The sequence below is a fragment of the Rhinolophus sinicus genome, chromosome 15 (genome assembly GCF_057876585.1).
Source record: "Rhinolophus sinicus isolate RSI-liver-muscle chromosome 15, RSI-T2T, whole genome shotgun sequence".
Lineage (NCBI taxonomy): Eukaryota > Metazoa > Chordata > Mammalia > Chiroptera > Rhinolophidae > Rhinolophus > Rhinolophus sinicus.
Genome location: NC_142515.1, coordinates 97,681,457 through 97,700,482, shown reverse-complemented (window position 1 = coordinate 97,700,482; position 19,026 = coordinate 97,681,457). Strand labels below are relative to the sequence as shown.

At 34.3% G+C, this 19,026-nt stretch overlaps 1 protein-coding gene across 1 annotated transcript in view; it reads right to left on the bottom strand.

Annotated features, from left to right (window-relative positions):
- The window catches only part of ANXA10 (annexin A10), a 45,757-nt gene that overhangs the window by 1,701 nt on the left and 25,030 nt on the right, over positions 1-19,026 (bottom strand). The window contains exons 4-11 of the mRNA XM_074338721.2: positions 15,089-15,202; positions 13,504-13,594; positions 12,421-12,500; positions 5,719-5,772; positions 5,529-5,622; positions 4,783-4,878; positions 2,572-2,630; positions 340-462 (exon numbers count right to left, since the gene is read on the bottom strand). Of these exons, the coding sequence (XP_074194822.2) occupies positions 340-462; positions 2,572-2,630; positions 4,783-4,878; positions 5,529-5,622; positions 5,719-5,772; positions 12,421-12,500; positions 13,504-13,594; positions 15,089-15,202 (711 nt within the window). The remainder of the gene's footprint in view (positions 1-339; positions 463-2,571; positions 2,631-4,782; positions 4,879-5,528; positions 5,623-5,718; positions 5,773-12,420; positions 12,501-13,503; positions 13,595-15,088; positions 15,203-19,026) is intronic.

The following is a 19,026-nucleotide window of genomic DNA, read 5'->3' as shown; positions in this document are numbered from 1 at the left end:
TTGTTGCAAAATGTATTTTTCTCAATGCTGATCATACTTCAGAATTGAGCTTGTAAAGAGCAATTACACAATTAGGGGATGAATGTTTACGTGACTACATCCATGATTTTTGCTTAAAACACATGAAAGAGGAATAAGTTCTGTCACTGACGTGAAGGGATTTCCTATTAGCACTATTGATGCCCCGACGGCGGTCTGATGTACTGAAGGAGATTATTACCCTCGTCAGATCATTTAACTTTTCAGATTCTAACATGAAGTCATTTAAATTAAAGCTGTTATTTCATTTCCCAATAGGACAAACTATGGGTCAAAATAAATCATGTGTGGGAGACTTACTTTGATATCATGAAATAGGGATTTTCCATATCTCTCTTTGTATCGTTTCCTTATGGTCATCAAGTCTATTTCACTTCTGGCAATTAGAATCCTGATTACGGTTTTATTATGGAAACCAAAGTCCTGAAATATACAGAAAAGGGGGGGGGGAGGAGTGAGGAATGAGAAAAATCGTATCTTACAGTTAATCTTTCTAAAATAGACTCATCCCCTTTTCGGTAGCAATTTGTACTTTCTCCTGTATCCCTCACACACTGGCAGCGCCGTCTGGTGATGGGTGGTGGTGGTGCCCAAGTCACATTCTGAGAGTCATCCTCTGACTGTGTACATACAATGAAATATTTTACCTTTTTTACTTCTTAAATGTTCTTTAATCTCTATTTGCAGTGTCACTGACTTGCTGGCCCTTATCATCATTTCTTTCACCCTGATTCTGCAATAGTTGCTTCTTCTTCCATAAAACTTCTTAGCGTGTGAGCGGGGAGAGGTTGTGGGAAGGAGTGGGGGAGTAGGAGAGGATCCTGAACTCTGTTAGATGAATACTGATATATCTAAGACAATTACATTTTTATTTTTTCGTGTTTATCATTGAAGATTATAAAAATTCCAAGTACTTGAAATATTTGCTGATTGAAATTCAAATATTGAAAAATTTACATCAAACAATTTCTGTGTACTAGCTCCAAAAAGAACACTGCTTCATGAATAAATTTCAAATCGTCTTTTCCAGTGGAGTACTAGTGACATCCAGTGGCTGGTAAGCATAAATTAACATTTGATGTCTGAATATTTGTGTGTAGACTCACTAAAAAGCTTTCCATTATTTGACGTGATTAAAATGAATGATCTAACCAAGTTTCCATATTTAAGTTGTATATCATTCACGTAGTCCACTGGAGAAAAACACAGAGATTTTCTGTGGTCAGGAGTGGTGAAAACACCACCAATATTTTACATTTGAAGGCCTCAGATATCGAAAGTTTGATTTCTTAAATATACAATCCTCCTCTTTACCTCCAAACCATTTGTGAGTACAGACACCTTCCTCTTGTATTGCAACACACACAACAGGGATACAATTTTTACTTATTAGAATAAGTAGCCCTCATTTGGGCATAATCGGAATCAGAGTCATTGTGATCATTTTCCCATGGTCACTAACAAGCGAAGCTTTATTCTGTTGTTTGAGAAGAAAACTGTTGAAATCATGCAGCAGCATTGCCCAGCAGCAATGTTTTAAATGTTTATTTTTATTAAGTCAACTTTTTCTGCTTGGAAATACAATAAAAGAGAAACAGTGGACAATGAGCATTGATCTCTCTTCTGTGTTCAGAGAATACATAGGTTCTTGTACATAAATAAAAAATACTCTTTACACGACATATATAACAGAATTATTCTTGATAACTGCATAGTATCCAAGCATGCTGGCTACTTTTACAAAGTTTGTAAAAATTTCTTTGCAAACACTCTGATGATTAAATTTACTGTACTAGTGAAATGTTTTTTAATAATTTTCATTGAGTTTTCGAGGCTATAGTGTGTATAATGATTTGTATCAGATCTTTCCTTTTTCTCAATGTTTTGTACACATTATGGATAAGGTGTGAATTGTCTTAGGCATTTAAATGTTTGTTTTTTAAAAAATGAATGTACCAAAGGATGTAAGACAGAGCATCATGCTAGACTATTAAAAACATTCTGATTTAGTTACAAAAATAGATTTAGAGTTTATTGTTGTCTAGATATCTCCTTTTAAGTATTATTTTGAAAATAACACTTTATGTTTAAAAATAACCACTGATATTATTTTCTGTTGTAAAAGTCCAGGAATGTAACAATTTCTTACGGACAGTTTGTAATGTTTTGACATTTTTTTCTTGATGCCATATGTTTTGTACATAAATATGAAGTGGAATCTTTGACAAGATACAAAAGCATTTGGATTTACCAGTTTCTTCAGTTGCTAAGAAACACTAAAGCACATGGAGGAGATAGGCCCCCAGGAATCATACTTCCTTTTTACCTCAATTTGACACAGAAAGCAGAACATTATTTTTATTTAATGAGTCTCATTTTGGTGTATAACACGAGCGTATTTTCTTTTAAATGCACATTTGCATACAAGTGCAAAACTGAAAATCATATTTAAATAATGGAAGCAAAACTAGTCTTTTAAGAGAATAGAGATGATTTCTGGAGAAATTTAAAAAATATGTGGGCAGTACTTACATGGATTGCATTGTATAGTCTATAAGCAAAATAAGCTGGTTTGTCTCGAACACAGAGCACTAGCAAAAAATCAGAGAGAAAAGAATAAAGTTTGAGTGACAATATATATATTTTTTTAATTTGAGAAACAATGAAAATTATTATTTTTTCTGTTACAATCCTAAAAGACTGATACTTTTTGAGTCCTATGTGGGATCTCCCTCAGTGTACATTTATTACAATTTTAACATTTAGAACAGTAGTAAAACCGTAACTTATAGAAATACACAAAGCAACAATATTAAAATGTTTCATTAAGGTTTTCATTTATCTGTACCTCTTGGACCTCTCTTAATTCCTTCATATAGCCCAATGAAGAAAAATGTGTCCTCTTTATTTGAAAATTAAATAGAGCTTCAAAGAGACCCAGGTTATCAACACTATTATAGATTTTTATTATTGTAGGATTCAATGTGAGGTGGTCTTGTGTAAATGGTTCATCTTCCCAAACACTATTTTTAATCCTTTGCAGACTTGTGAGTAAACCTGAGGTCTCTTAAGGAGAAATTTTATGGACCTTAACTGGCCTGTCCCAGTGCTAGAAATCATCTAATCAAAACCACTATAGCATTAGAACAGCCTGGAGCCTAGTCAATAGTTGTCCTTGATGAAAGTCAGTGGTGATTGTAGACATTCAATAATGTTTATTTAAATAAGTAAATAAATTAATGAATGAGTAGTGGTATAGGCTATAACTTCTAGGTGAAATAAAAATCATCATAACAGTGTTTTGTCTATAGTTCCAGTGATTCTTTTAGATGGTGAGACCATGCCTTGATCTTTTCTTTTTGTTTATAACTATGAACTCCATAAACAGTCTTGAGTTGCTGCTAGAGTATAAGTGCCTTAAGGATAGGGACTTCCGTTGTTGTGTTTGTTGTTTTACTGTCCCATCTGCAGTGCCTAAATCAATGACCCGAACAGCAAATACTCAATAAATGTTTACTGAATGAATGAACGAATCCGTTAATTTGTTTTCTGGTATTTCTGATGTCCACTATTTCTTTCTCCTGCCCACTGCTTTGTTTGTGGCTGTGGTCTAGAGTGGAAAGAGAGCAATCTTGAGGTTCAGATGATGTGGGGGCTAATCATAACTTTGTCGCTAAATAGTTGATAGACTTTCGAGTAGTCACTTAACCTCCAAGGCTGTGTCTGTAAAATGAGGAGTTTGGATGTGACATATAATCATTAAATTATGTTGAGAATTTGCTGAAATATATGCACCTTATTCTCAGAAAAATATACAGAAAAATATTTATATTTTGTATATTTATATTTTGTATATTTTAGGGATTTCATAGAACCTACCAAACCCTTTGTATGGAATCCTAGGTTAAAACTCCTTTACAAAATAAACAATAAAAATTCTGTTATCTCTCAGCTCCCATGCCCACGTGTGTTTGTGCCATTCTAGGACTAGAAAAATCACAATATTAATTTGTTCAACAAATATCTGAGTGATTATTTGATGCATGTCCACTAAGAGGATATTTCACAATGACCCCTCATTTGTACTCCCTCCAGTGTATGCTGTCAAGTCAGAGCACAGCAGAGATAAAGCATGGGTAGTTTAATAGTAGTTTTTGCGGATAGCTACCACTGTTTTCCCCTTAATGGAGGGACGCCTTTTCTTAATTAGGAAGAGTATACTTCTTTCACAATAGCCTGTAGAAGTTACGACTAATGTAACAACTTGGTAAATCTTTTTTTATGATAAGAATCCTAAAGGTGAATTTATTAGAGTTGGTGATAAAAAACAAAAAACAAAAAAAACTCTTTTCCTTGTGGAGAACGGGAACCCATATTGCCAGCATTTATCTGCTCTTTAACAAGGGAATGGAAGTCAGTATATATTTCAAATGAATTTAAACGTGTGAGATCCCAATTACCTGAGAGAAAGCATCTGAGAATCCAATGTTTCCTAGTATGTAACTTGAACCAGCTGTTAGAGAAGGGTGTTAGTTCATTAAAGTTATCGGTTGCCAGTTTAGTGCATTGTATCAGTAGCTGGTGTACTTTTCCTCTCTAGAGTTTACATCCCTTCTAAGTAATTAAATTCAGGGGCAAGTGACTGAATCAAGAGCATATCATGCATCTTTAATATAATCAGAATCAATCAGCATTTGTTGTAGAATAAAAGGTCTGCTGTTCACTAAATAACTTATTACTTACCTATTGCAACTAGCAGCTCTTGAAAGTATCCATCATAACATTCATTAATGGCATCTACTATGTCTTGCCCAGAAATATTTTGAAATTCCTGGAAAACTTTAACAAAGTGATATAATTCAATGGAAGTTTTGTAAATATTATAAATTAAAAATATAAACATTGATCAGATTGTGTACACAGTGCAAGTAAATAAAGTGCAGGGGTGGAGGTGAGGGTGAAGTAGGCTATCTGTAAAAAAATATATAGATTTTTATGTGTTTTACATAGGTAGAAAAAAGAATTAAAAGAATAAGCGAAACAGAAAGATACAGCATGGAGAAAATCAAACAAAGTGCAAACTAATATGAGCGCATATCTAAGACCAACAAGGCAGCTTCACATAAATCATGACGTCAGTACTAATGATCTTGATTCAGTATGGACTTATTAAGCTATTTTCACTTTATTCTTCTCAAGACAACATAAAATATGCCTAATAGTAAATAGTTAATATATTTGAGTAAGTTCTCCATCAAAAATAGAGATGGTTTAAAAAGGTTCAGTATTTAAAGGTTATATAAATTCAATTATTGGAAAAACTAAATGTCTGTATAAACATCATTCAAAATTAGTACTTTTGAAATAACTGGCTTTCCTCTATTTATATGTAATATTCCCCCCCACACCCCTATGTTTTTCCAGTTAACTACTTACTTTGTATTATTTAATCAGTTAGGTATCTGAAAAGAAACCTGATGAATAATTACCCAGCCACAGCTGCTGATAACTCTTGTTGCACAGGATCATTTGTAGCATGGTTTTGTGTTCCCCTGTCTTCTGTTGACAGGCTTCCCACAGGACCTGAAACATCATACATGCAGGAAATAGCACCATGACCATCCCAGACCAGTTTAACAAAGGTTCTTTACAGTCATTTTGAGAGCTGGTTCTAGTTACCATTGCATCCTGAGCAGCCATAGCAGGGTCTGTGTATCCTTCCTCTCTGGTTACCTGTAAAATAAGCACAGGTTTTCTTCTGTAACTGTTCTTAATTGACAACCCATATAGAAACATTGGGACAAAAATCTTTGAATCACCAAACACAGTGGTAATTCCTAAGAAATTTCTACCATTATTTAGAGTTAGATAGTCTACATATATTGTATACTCTATGAAGTGTCTTTTTTTTTTTTAATGTGGGTTCTTTTTGTTTTATTTTTTTCTTTTAATCAGTGGTGTTATTTCAAGATGTTGAAATGTTTTTCACTTTTCCAAATCTCTGTGCAGTATTTTCTCCGCCATCAAAAAGAAACTCTGTGTAGTATCTTCTTTCCCATCCACTGACAGGCAGTAAGTGGTAGAGATAGGATTTAACATTATTAGAATGAAAATGCAGGCAGAAAGAATGATTATTATTCAATCTGTGACTTATAAAATGGCAGATATGCAAAAATAAAAGTCATGAAATCCAGATTTTGTGGAATGATTATAGTTTGTAAATCTGTTTTAGCCCCATTCCTTTATCATATAAAGAACAGACATGGCCAAGTTGACCTAAGAAATGTCCATTCAAACAGTAGAAGGAGGGCTAACCAATGAAAGACCCTCTAGTTCCCAGGGATTATGAGGACAAGAGGGGAGAAAGAGGTAGGAGAGACATGTGATCAGTTTATTTAACTTTTCTTTTGGGCCAAGATCTGGAGGGTAGGCTTTATATATCAAATTCTGTTTAGACAACACTGAGAATAAAGTGGTTTCTGATCCTGTCATGTTTTTAGACTAGAAATAGCCCTATTGCAATGAACTCAGTAATGAGCAAGACTGGGCAGAGGGAAGTCCTGAATATAACTCTCCTGAGGTAATCTCAATCCCTAAGTAGCATAAATAGGCCCTGAATTTCTCAATGCTTCTGATGGAGGAACTGGTATGGTAGCTGAGAACGTAGTTGGGGAGCTTGACTGATGGAGTTGTTTATGACGATGGCAGGGACAAATTGTTTCAGTAGCCAAGGGCTACAAGGTAGAGCACGTTGGCTGGAATTGTGTAAGAGACACAGCTAGACCTTTGTGGGTTTCTTCAGCTCCACTGAGGGCAGAGGTGAGGATAAACCATCATGAAAGGTTACTTGGCTCTGACCAAATGGAGACAGAAAAAGGATCATAAATTCACCAGCTATATAGTTTGACAGCTGACGCTGAGAAATGCTCATATCCTGAACACCTCTACCTCATATGTTACATGTCCAGAGTTGCCTAGAGTGGTCGTGATGAGCAAGGATGCAGAAAATATCTTGATGACCTGAGCACACCATCACTCCTCTGTTCCCAAGACATCTCATAAACTACACATATACCCGCTTCTCCACCAAGTGCCCTCGTAGAGAGAAAGACAGGGCAGGGCCAGAAATCTGACAGTTGACTTTTTAACTCAATAAACATATAAATGAGATTGACCATGTACACTCACATTGACTGTTCTACATAGTATATGGATTAAATTTGCCATATTAGATTAAATATTAGGTTTTTTTTCTTCCTAATCAAAAACTAGAGGCATATGAGAAAGATCAATATATTAATAGAGAAATAAACTATGTTTCCTTGCGAGTAAATTTGTAGCCCTGAAAAATTTAATAATTTTAACCATAACTCAGAAGTTGTGTATCATCTAAAGGTGTACAGCTAAGGGAAAATTGATATAAGCCTATCAGACATACTTCTTCTGCTTTCATTTCATTTGCTTAAACTATCAGGTGACTGAGAATGCACGCATGGGATTCTCATTTTTAAAATGTTTATGTTTATATTTATATATTTATATTTATATATATTACATATACTAGTATGACAAAGAAGTAAAAGACAACATTTAGAGTGAACATAATTTTATTGAGTGGTTGGATTATGGGGGTTATTTTCAAATTACAGAAGTGTTGAGGTGCAGGGACCTTAGTGGTTGTATTTTTCTGCCCATTAAAGATAAAAAAATAAATGAGCTTACATATATAAAGTGAATTACCTAAGATATGATTGTTAAAAAGGATGATTGTTCGATTTCAGTGCTATTTCTGTCCCTGAGATTCGGTTACTATACCTCTAGCCTAAAGAACTGATTATTTTCAGACTGTCTTCTCTGGTCACTATCTTATGGTTTTAATTCAAAGCAACAAATAACTGAAAGCAATTAATATCCTATATCTTCTATGGATATATGCCATTTATTTAATAACACAAACTTATCATGGTAATGCTTAGTCTTCTTATTTGACCTATTGGTAAGATTTGAACCAATTGATCACTCTCTCCTCCTTACTACATATTCATCACTGGGCTTCCAGGATCCTGAACTCTCTCTTTCTTTCTACTTCATTGGTTAGTCCTTCTCAATCTTGTGTATTGGTTCCCTTTTACTTTTCAATCTCTTAATACTGGAAAGTCATAAAAAATCATTCTTTGGTCTTATTGTTGTCTGTATCTACACCCCTTCCCTTGTTAATCTTAACCATGCGTGTGGCTTTAAATCATTCGTGTTTGCTTAGTGATTTCCAATTAAACTATATAGCTAAGTCAACATGTACCCTTGCAAAGTTTGTGAGAACTATTTAACATTTTTCTGCAGTTCTGTGTATCTGAAATTTTTTTTGAAAAAAAGAGATTTTTGGACATTTAACTTGAAATGGTGCCCATCTATATATTTCTTTGTGAAGTTAAGAGCGCTTAAAGCAGACTGGTAAATTAAAATAATGTGAATAAGTAAGTTTGTGATTTAGCTTTTTCCACCAAGGCAAAATGAAGCTGATGTTGGCATATAAACAGCCTAAAATAGCAGCAAGCCATGTGTAATTTGATGTATATGCCAGAGAAATGGCATAAATGAGTACAGAATTGGCAAAATAAAAATGTGACAGGAAGAAATTAAGGAAATTAAAATCTAGCTGAAAATATTTGGAGCAGTAAATAGACTGCAGATATCACTGAAAGCTGTTGGCAATAACATTCCCAAAGGCCTCACTGGACTAGGCTGAGAAACTGTCGTAAGGAGAATCCTGACAGCCAAGACGAGGAGGAAGCGTCCACTTGGGTGGGTTCCATTTTTTCTTTTTGTGAAAACATTTATCATCTCCAGGGTGATTTGCACATATTGATTAATTAATCTCAAAGTGACTAATTTTTCATTCTTTGACAGATAATTAGATCTTCTGTAAATCTAGTTTAATAAAAGCACACAGGAAATATTGTAAGCCAGTTTTAATGATTGGCATTCGTTTTCAAGAAGAATGTGTTCTGGCTGAGTTGTTTCCTTATTAGAAATAGCACGGTAGGAAAATACTTTATAGATTAAGTGAAAGATTTTCTCTCCCAGAAAATATGACAGTAATTTTCAACACTTTCCACTTCATGAATACCTTAAGGCTTCAGTGCTCTAATTCCCTCAGTCTCTATTAATTCACAAAAAGAGGTGTATCTTAATTTTCGTGATGTGAAAAAGATGAAAGTCATGGAGAGTCTTTCCTTTGATTCAGAAAGTGACCATGCTGAGGGAGGTAGAGACTGTGATTATGACAATTGAAGAACTTTAGAATATTTGTGCTGGGTGGACATTGAGAGAAGAATGGGTTCACATACTTTAATTTACGGAGTGAATCTCTCTAATCTGAATCACAAGAAGGTTAAATGATAAATCTAAGGACATGCAACTGACTTATGGCAGAGCCAAGAGAAGCAGATATATAAATATATACCTTGTTGTGTTACAGAGACTATATAGATAGATGATAGATAGAGAATCATAATCCAAAATAGAGGGGAGAAGAGATTTGGTTATGTTGCGGCACCCCTGAGTCGTTTGGTTAGAACTCATCAGCTCTAAATTTCACAACCCTTTAGGAAGTAATTCCAAAATATATAGATAGATTCTCTCTGAAATGGTGTACAACACAGATAGGTCAGGAGAAGTGATAGACTTTTTCAATTACCTAATTCAACTTTACTCGTATATCTTTTTTCCAATCTTCTAAATGTACTGATCCAAATCTTAAGTCAGGAGTTCCATACTGAACCATTAGTGTAGAAGTCAGGAGTCAATTGGAAATCTTCAAAATATTTAAAAACTTAAGATAAATTATACATTTTACTAAGAAGTATGAATTATCATGGGACATTTGATTTTCAAAAAGATTATCATTATGAAAGGAGATTATACAAAGATGTATCTTTTTGTAAGTTTTTTACTTCAGTTTTCTATTATGAGTAATTTCTATGAAATTTCTATGTATTTTATACCTGTAAAGTGTGTTTTAAATTTTAAGGGAAATGTACTGTGAAACTTAATAAGTATATAATCTTTAAGGGAACCTTATTAATTTTCCTTGGCTCCTAATAAAATCTAGGTCTCTATTCAGCCTCACTTTTCATATTCTGTGAAAGGAAAATTTTACTTCACTGACAAGCTATTTCCAGAGTAAACACACACATATACACTTAAGGTTCGAACTCTAGAAATTGAACTTAAGAAGTTATACTTTACCCTGTAAAGTCGCAATATAAATTAGGTGAAACCCAGTGATGCAATAAATTGTATGTTATTTTTAAATATGTATGCATGTACAGGTAGTATTATATATACAAATACACAGGCTCACTTACAGACTCTGTCAATAATAAAGCATTATTGTTTAATTTCAGGAAAAGGAACTCCAATTATGAATAAGATCGATTGCCCTATTGCATCAAGGGAAAACATTGTTCATTGATTTCCCCTTCTGATTTATTTTCTCTTATGTTTAATTTTCAGAAGTGTGTTTTATTTTCTGAAATACAAGAATGTTTGCTTTATAAAAATATACTGTGATCTTGATTCTTAGATATCAGTTACTTTTAGGTGGTTTATAGTCCAACCTTTAAAAAGGTGCAGAGATTCCAAGAGGTTATTTGTGTATTGGTCATTGACGTTGTACCAAATGAAGTAGAAGTGTAGTGAAATCAAATGGAATTGGATGTAGGAGTAATTAAATTGAATTGGAGGTATAGTGTAATTAGCTGTATTTTTATATTCGCCCTCTCATTCAGTAGTAGATGTGTCATGCTGGGCAAGTCAATTAACCTCTGGGCTTCAGTTTCCTCATCTCTCCAAGGAAGGGACATAGCCAGTTGGGTTCCCTGAGAAGCTGACTCTGAGATGAGATCAGCGTGCATCTTGTTAAATATGGAATGTGCTTGAAACCAACACTTATGGGAAAGAGAAGCAAAGCAGAATTTGGCAGAAGGAGAAGCTGGACTGTGATACAGTCCTAATGGAAGGCAAAGTAGTCCTAATAAAATACATTTTTCCCCTACTAGATAACATATTTTCTTCAATAATTAAATAAACTTTTATTTCGATATTAAGAAAATAAAGACTTGTTTGTTAATAGAATGCAGCTCATGGATTTACAATGAGACTATTTGCTTAACTTCTCTATTAGGAGTAATACATATATCAAGATGAATTTCTAAACTGGAAAGAATTGTTTTAATTTATATTGTGTAGCATCATTATATGAAAATTTAAAAATAATGACCCTTATAAATAGAGAAAGTGTTTTAGTTGAAATTAATCTCATAACATTTAAAAGTTAGAAAATGTTCCATTAGCATGTTAAGTGAGATTAATTTTAAATATTAATAATTTTTTGAAACATTTTTCCTATAATGACTTCAACTTCTCTTACAAATTAAAATAAACTGATTTCTACAATTTACGCAGAATTTCAAGTTGGACTATAAAAAAAACAAACTACTCTCAGATTTTTTTTTTTTCCGATATTCATGTAAGTGGTAGTAATATAATAGTTGGAATAATAAACTGATGTTATAATCCTAGAGATTAGAACCCTTAGAATAGAATTTAATTAATTGAGATTGGTGATATGGGCAGTTTATGAACTATGCAACCAAACTATGCAAATCCAAATCAAACCAAATCAAAATCAAACACAGTAAAGCAAATTCTTGATTTTGCTTTTAAAATTTGAAATTTTAATTTAAAGGAAAGTTCAATAGGTTTGCTTAGTACTATGCTACTTTTTTTAATTCAACAATTTGAAGGACTCCAATCAGTACAAATTACCACTCTCCTCAATCTGGGGGAATTAATACTTGGCTTTCTTAGCAATGTTTTATTTTGTATTTCTTTACTTCTGCTTATAAAAATGACAATAACTTGGAGACACACACACACACACACACACACACACACACACACACATTAAAATCTGTATTTCCTGGCAGTAAATATAATTATTAGTATGTGTTCCAATCTGGCTGATATATTTATCCATTCTTTAATTAAATCATACAAAATATGTGTAGAGTTTTTAATCACATTGAACACACACTAAAGGGAACCACAACTACTGTGTTTGATTGGACATGTGAATCCACTTCAAAGGAGGAAGTTAGCAAAATAACAGAGATGGTGTATTATTCATATTTGTTTGACTTTATATCCAACTCATATGTCTATTATAATGCCTTGAATGTAGCTGATACTCGATAAATGTTATACCGAATTTACTGTTAAAATGGAGTAACCTGGAGTTTTATGTCATTTTTTTTAAAAAAAATGAAACGTGTCTATTTTTTAATAATGCAAAATGGTGTGAATTTTGGAGTGTCCTACCTGAGCCAAGTTCATGAGAGTATCTCGGAAGTGTCCTGAGGTCACTGAATAAATGTCCTCTTGAAGGTTACTGCTGTACTCTGGAGAAGAAAACATCCATGTTACAGGTATGATTTATTATAGAACCACATATCAATGTGTTTTGAATAAGGTAATGCTACTTCTACAGTTGCAAGTGGCAAGTACAGGAAATACAATAAATCTGCGACATTCCTTTGCCTTTTACTACCTTCTAGTCAAATGAAGCCAATCAACAGTTCACCAAAGAAATCTGACACCTAACAATAACACAGGCACGGGTCTGTTTTCTTAAGAAATATTATCTTTACTCCAAAGTTGAAAAACATTAGAAGTCGTATTACATTCTCTAATTCTCAAAATTCAGAACTAGGCATTCTATTTCCACAGACTCTTGCTCAGTCCAGAGCTTTCCCCAAGTGTTTTGTCTCATTTTAATATTTTAAGTGAAGCTTCTTACTTCATTCCCCTCGAGAAAGTCTTACTTTTGTTCAAGTGCAATATAGCTGACTGTCTGGAACATTTTCTTGACATTCAATGTCACATAATACGTAATGGAATGGAACTTAAGGCATGACACTTTTTTAAAAATGAAAATAATTAACCTTTCTATTTTTAAAATGTAAAAATCTGATTTTGAGGTAGAGTACAGTGATTATGAAATTTACGTGAACTGAAATCATTCCCATATTTGTAGAATCTGTTGAATGATTATTACACTTTGCTTTATTTTGTCCACGTACCTGGTCTCTTCTGGGTAAGAGATAAAATGGTCCCTGAACCATTGTGCTGGGCACTTGCCTATCTTAATGTAAACATTCACCTGACAGACACTTGTAATTATTTTCCTGGAAAATGTGTTTTATTGATTGTCTAGGTAATTATTTAATTTTTAATCATACATTTTGCTTAGTGCATTGATTGGTCTTGAGTGAGTGCTATTTGTAATATAACAGTGTCATAAACATTCTTTAAAATACATAAACTGGAGTATTTTGTGTGTTATTTGAAAAGTAGAAAGTTTATATGTGTGTAAAATATAGGTACATAGGTATATTTCCTTACGAAAACAGTAGGCTTCTTGCATCTGGAAAATTTCTCCATTTGTTCTTGAAGCTAATATATCAATGAGACAATTCTCTTCAGTGCCCACCCCCTGGAAAGACAGAGAAAGAGAGAAAAATAAAGGCATTTGTGTTGGGAATAATAGTGCACCTTATGTTGTCTAAAGGGATACAGCATTCCTGGAATTCTGAGAAGTGGCAGAAGGGAAAGGAAGTGTGTTTGGGATCAAGATAGGCCCAGTTCAGTTCTGGCTCTGTTATTTACCAGCTTTTGGATGCTGAGAAGATAATGTTACCTGAAACTCTGTTCTTTCATTCAGAATAAAAGAGCATACACATTTCTAAATATGTGGGGAAAAGATGTTTAAACAATGCGCTTAAGTCTGTTTTTTTCTTTTTTTGCTGCTAGGATATCAGTTCTTTGACAAGCTGAAATTTCAACATGAGTCTCCCAACTTCTCAAGGATGTTTGACGGACCTCTCCCTGCCTCCCTAGGTGTGGAATTTTGTACCATTTTCCTAAACATTCAGACTGCATATTTTCTATGGTCCCTTACAACCATGCACATATATTCTTCTCTAACAGTGGTTTTAAAGACAACACTTCTTTTTCAGGAAAGTTTCAGAAATCCTTACCATTCTATCAGATATTGATAAAATATCACAGTTTTATCTAAACAGTAACATGTCTTTCTTCTTATAGTTTTTAGTAACATAATTTTGCAAGAGGTAGGAACTGATGTAGGCAACTTGAAATATAAGCGATTAGGTGAAACTCGTGTAAATTTTATACAATGGCTATTCTGATCTGCAAATGTATGTTGACTAAAATCCAGGTTCCCTTAATTTTTTTCCCTTTTCCTCTTTCCTGTCAAACATTGTTCACAGATTGTGGTAATCTGGTCATTATTACTCATCGTATTGGAATTGATTTAAACAGCTCAAAAGGTGTTTTATATCAAGATTTGGAAAGATGTAAAAAGCCTTTTGTCCACCATCCCTGGCCAACAAAATCGCTGACAAATCTGTAGTCAATTTATTTCATGGAAATGACTTCCCATGAGAAAGAACGATTCTAATCCTTCAGAAGTAAAATTTTGATTCATTTGAGCAATAATTGTTGTAAAGGACTGAATATAACAAAAATATCCAAATAAAGATGTCATCTATATTTTGCCTCTGACTCAGTATCTTATTTTTACTTAATAAGCTCAATTTTTACAAATAATTTAAAGAGGCTCACATGACAAAACATTTCCCCTTACTGTATGACTACTTACTGGGGAGAGACAAATCTGATTAGCCCCTGAAGCTTATTTGCTTTTTCCTTTTGGTAGCTCAACTGGGCTAATGAGTCTGAGTTTGCACAACCAAAGAACAGGCTAATCCCAGCCTGTAAGTTTAAGAGACCCCCCTCTTACTAACAGGGCCACTTCCCCTGACCACAGCATTTCCATTGTTTTATCTTTGTTCAGATATTCCCTCCCCTTCCCTGACTCCATGTAGCAACATCACGGGACAGTTCCATCTCTACTGAAATATCAGTCTGTACCTGTCACAGGTATATTTTTGCATCAGACCACTACCTTCATAGCATGCCAGAGTTCGTGAGCATCATAAGATGGTGGTGGGTACATGAGACCAACCATAACATCTTTGAAGTGATCTGAAAGCTTCTCCTTCAGGTCACCAATCAGGTCCTATGAAGGGAAAAAAATAAATACTTTTATTATATCAGTTACCAATTTCACAAGAGAAATGGGATAATTGCAAAAAGTCTTCTAGTAAAATTTCCTTTTCCACATCATTTCACAAAATGACAAGTCTGGTTTTGATTTACACATATATACATGTATCACACGAGATGATGGACTTGAGGGTTTGAAAATGACTGATGTAATCACATCTCTCCATGAGATGTCATCTATATGGACATTTTAGTCACATAAACATAGAACAAAATTATTTCCTTAATCTCAACTCCAACCCTCTTTTGACCTCATTATGAAAGTAAGTAAAAGTTAAAACCAAAAAGCATTTTAGTTAGAACTTAGTTTTGTGTAAAATTAATGAAACATTAATCCTTAAATAAAATATGCATTTTATTTCATTTTATTCAATTATTGTAGCAGTCTCTCTTAGCAAGGGGGTCCTAGTTATACTATTGCCAAAAAGCTTGTGTAAATGATTTAAGTAATTTTAGTAGCCACATTAATATATTTATTTAAAATATTGAAAGTTAAACACTCTTAGAGAAAAACAAGCATGCTGAGTTTTTGCCCTTGGAAGACAGATATAAAAGTATGAAATGGATAATTTTATTTTGACTCTTATGTTATGAGTATAGAGGGAATATTTAAAAACATATATATTAAATTTATCTTTTGTAAAGTTACAAAGATATATGAAAAATGTTTAAAATTTATCATTTCTTGCTGAAATGTATAGAGCACATTTAGTTTTACTCTAAAATATGCAATATTTTAGATCCGAGGTGGTTCAATAATAGAATTCAAGTGAAAGATCCCAGTGAGGCATAATGTGCTTTAATAGAATAAAAACAAATTAGTTATAATTTTTATTTTATTTAGTGTAATCTGACAGCACCTTTCCTATACTGTAATTTTCCTTTGCAGCAAATAAAAACACTCATCCACATAGTGGTAACCGACTGGTAATACAGAGAATCTATTGAATTTTTACTAGGGTCAATGCAATTCATTTAATGAACAATAATGTCCAGAGTTGTGTCAGGTGTTGGGAGTATATATAAGAAGCATAAAATCTCCTCTTGGAACGCTGGTGCACTGTTGGTGGGAATGCAGATTGGTGCAGCCACTATGGAAAACAGTTTGGAGATATCTCAAAAATCTGAAAATGGAACTACCTTATGATCCAGCAATCCCACTCCTAGGTATCTATCCGGAGAAATCCAAAACACCAATTCAAAAATCTTTATGCACTCCTATGTTTATTGCAGCACTATATACAATAGCCAAGACCTGGAAACAACCGAAATGCCCATCAGTAGATGACTGGATTAAGAAACTGTGGTACATTTATACAATGGAGTATTACGCAGCCATAAAGAAGAAAGAAATCTTACCATTTGCAACAACATGGATGGACCTAGAAAACATTATGTTAAGTGAAATAAGTCAGAAAGAGAAAGACAAATACCATATGATCTCACTTATATGCGGAATCTAAAGAAAAGAATAAGTGAATGAACTAATCAGAAACAGTTTTGGAAACATGGAGGAAAAACAGAGGGTTGCTAGAGGGGCGGGGGGGTGGGGATAAGGGGAAGGTGAGAGGTTTTGGGAACGTACAGAGGGATAGTGGATGGGGGGAGGGGGGTTCACACAGTGTGAGGGATATAAATGATAAATGTCTAAGTTTTGCTTTGTCTTGTGCACCTGAAACTAATTAAAAAAAAAAAAAAAAAAAAAAAATCTCCTCTTAATCACCTCATTATTTACCATTGACTTTTTCTAATTCCTTTACCAAATAGTTGTTAAGATACTATTATGAGCCAGACCCTCTTCTAGGTACTGGGGCTATAGCAATAAATAAAACAGATATGAACATGTGATCTTGGAAAGCTTATATTCTCAGGAGTTTAATGAACATTTTTTGAATGAAAGGTTGCAGTTACTCAACAGGTATTTATTTACTACTGTTTCCCAGACATGGTGGCAAGTGCAGGAGAAATACAACACAGAGTCTCTGTTTTCAAGGAGATTCACATTGCATAAACCCAGATATAACATACATAAAATAGTCAGTTAATATGGTTTCTAAGGCTTTCAATATCGTTTTTCACATTATAAAATCCTAAAGCAGTAGTAAAAGAGGGTTAACACAATTCAGTTAAGAATTTATAGGATTGGGAGAGTGGGACATGTTTAGACAAGGAAGGACAAGTAGCATTGTGATAGGAGACAGAGAAACCATTTGTGATGGTTCATTTTATGGGTCAACGTGACTCGGCATAGTATCCAGCTATTTGGTCAAACATTATTCTAGGTGTTTCTGTTAAGATATATTTTAGATGCGATTAACATTTAAATCAGTAGACTCTGAGCGTATTATTTTCCATAATATGAGCAGGCCTCATTCAGTTAGCTGAAAGCCTTAATAGAAATACAGTGACCTCCATGGAAGGAGAAAGACTTCTGCCAGCAGACCATCTTTGGAACTGAATGGCAACTCATTCCTGAATTTCAAGTCTGCCAGCCTACCACACTCTGGTCTCTACAATCACTTGAGCTAATTCCTTAAAATCTCTCCCTGTGTATATTTGTATCTATGATAGATATATGAAAAGAAGAAATGGAGAAATGGTGAGTATGTATGTATGTATGTATGTATGTATGTATGTATGTATGTATGTACGTATGTATGCAATTTTTTGGTGAAGGGGCAGGCAGAGGATGATGGGTTGGGATGCACTGAACATCAATCAGGAGTAGCTCAGAGATCAGCGAATCAGGCCCGGCCTGCAGGGCAGCTGCCGCACCTTTCTCTCCCGGATCTCACGGGATCTCGGAGGTTCTACAGCACCTGCCTGGGATTCCTGTCTTGAGAAACACCTGGGTGCCTCAGAGAGGCGGCCCGTTGTTCTAGATTCGTCGGAGGAGTCTGGCTCACGCCACCTATCAAGCAAATGTATCCAGGTACGTGTACGTATTCAGTTTGGTTATGTTTCTTTGGAAAATTTTGACGTGTACGCCATCCAAGAAGGTGAGTTGGTCGGCAAAAGTGCGGGGTCAGGGGTCATCCTGCATCTGTGCCTGTGTGTTTGCGTTTGTGGTGTGAATAAGTCCCTCTGAAAGATCCATGTGGCGAGAAGATGGATATTAAATTAGCCTTCCGGTGCAGAATTGTGTGAGATTGTGGATCTTCGCTCCTGTGGACATTCAGGAACCAGGGCAGCTTTTGGGGACACAGGAACTCTAAGCCTATGTTCCGTTAATTCAGCAAATAATCATGGACTTCTTGAAATGATGATTTTCTCAATATGCTTCACCAAGAGATACGGACATTAATATTAGCTATTTTAACTTTAATGTCTGCCACTTTTGAAATTTCAAAATGCGGTATCTCTTATATAGGAAAAGACTTGTGCCCTTAGGATTATTTCCTTAAAATTTTTTCAGTTAGTTACTTCGTTGTTTTAAAAGTCTAGGATACAACACCTGTTTCTTTTCTTAATGGACACTCCTGTGTAACATTTTAAAAAAAAAGCTATTTAAAAGGAATCAGATGTCTTCTAATTTAGTCATTTTTAGTATTTCCTCCCCATACTAGTAAAATTATACACCCCATATTAGGAAAACTATACACCCCATATTAATACTGGTGCCATTAAAATAATGATTCTTTAATAGGGATGGGGATGGGGGCCAGGTGGGAATTCTAAGTGGGAGGACGAGTTTGTAAAGTTATTCAGGTGAGTTTAATATATCCTGTTTGGAGATGGGATTCTTGTTGTTTTACTCCAACTGAACATCACTGAAGT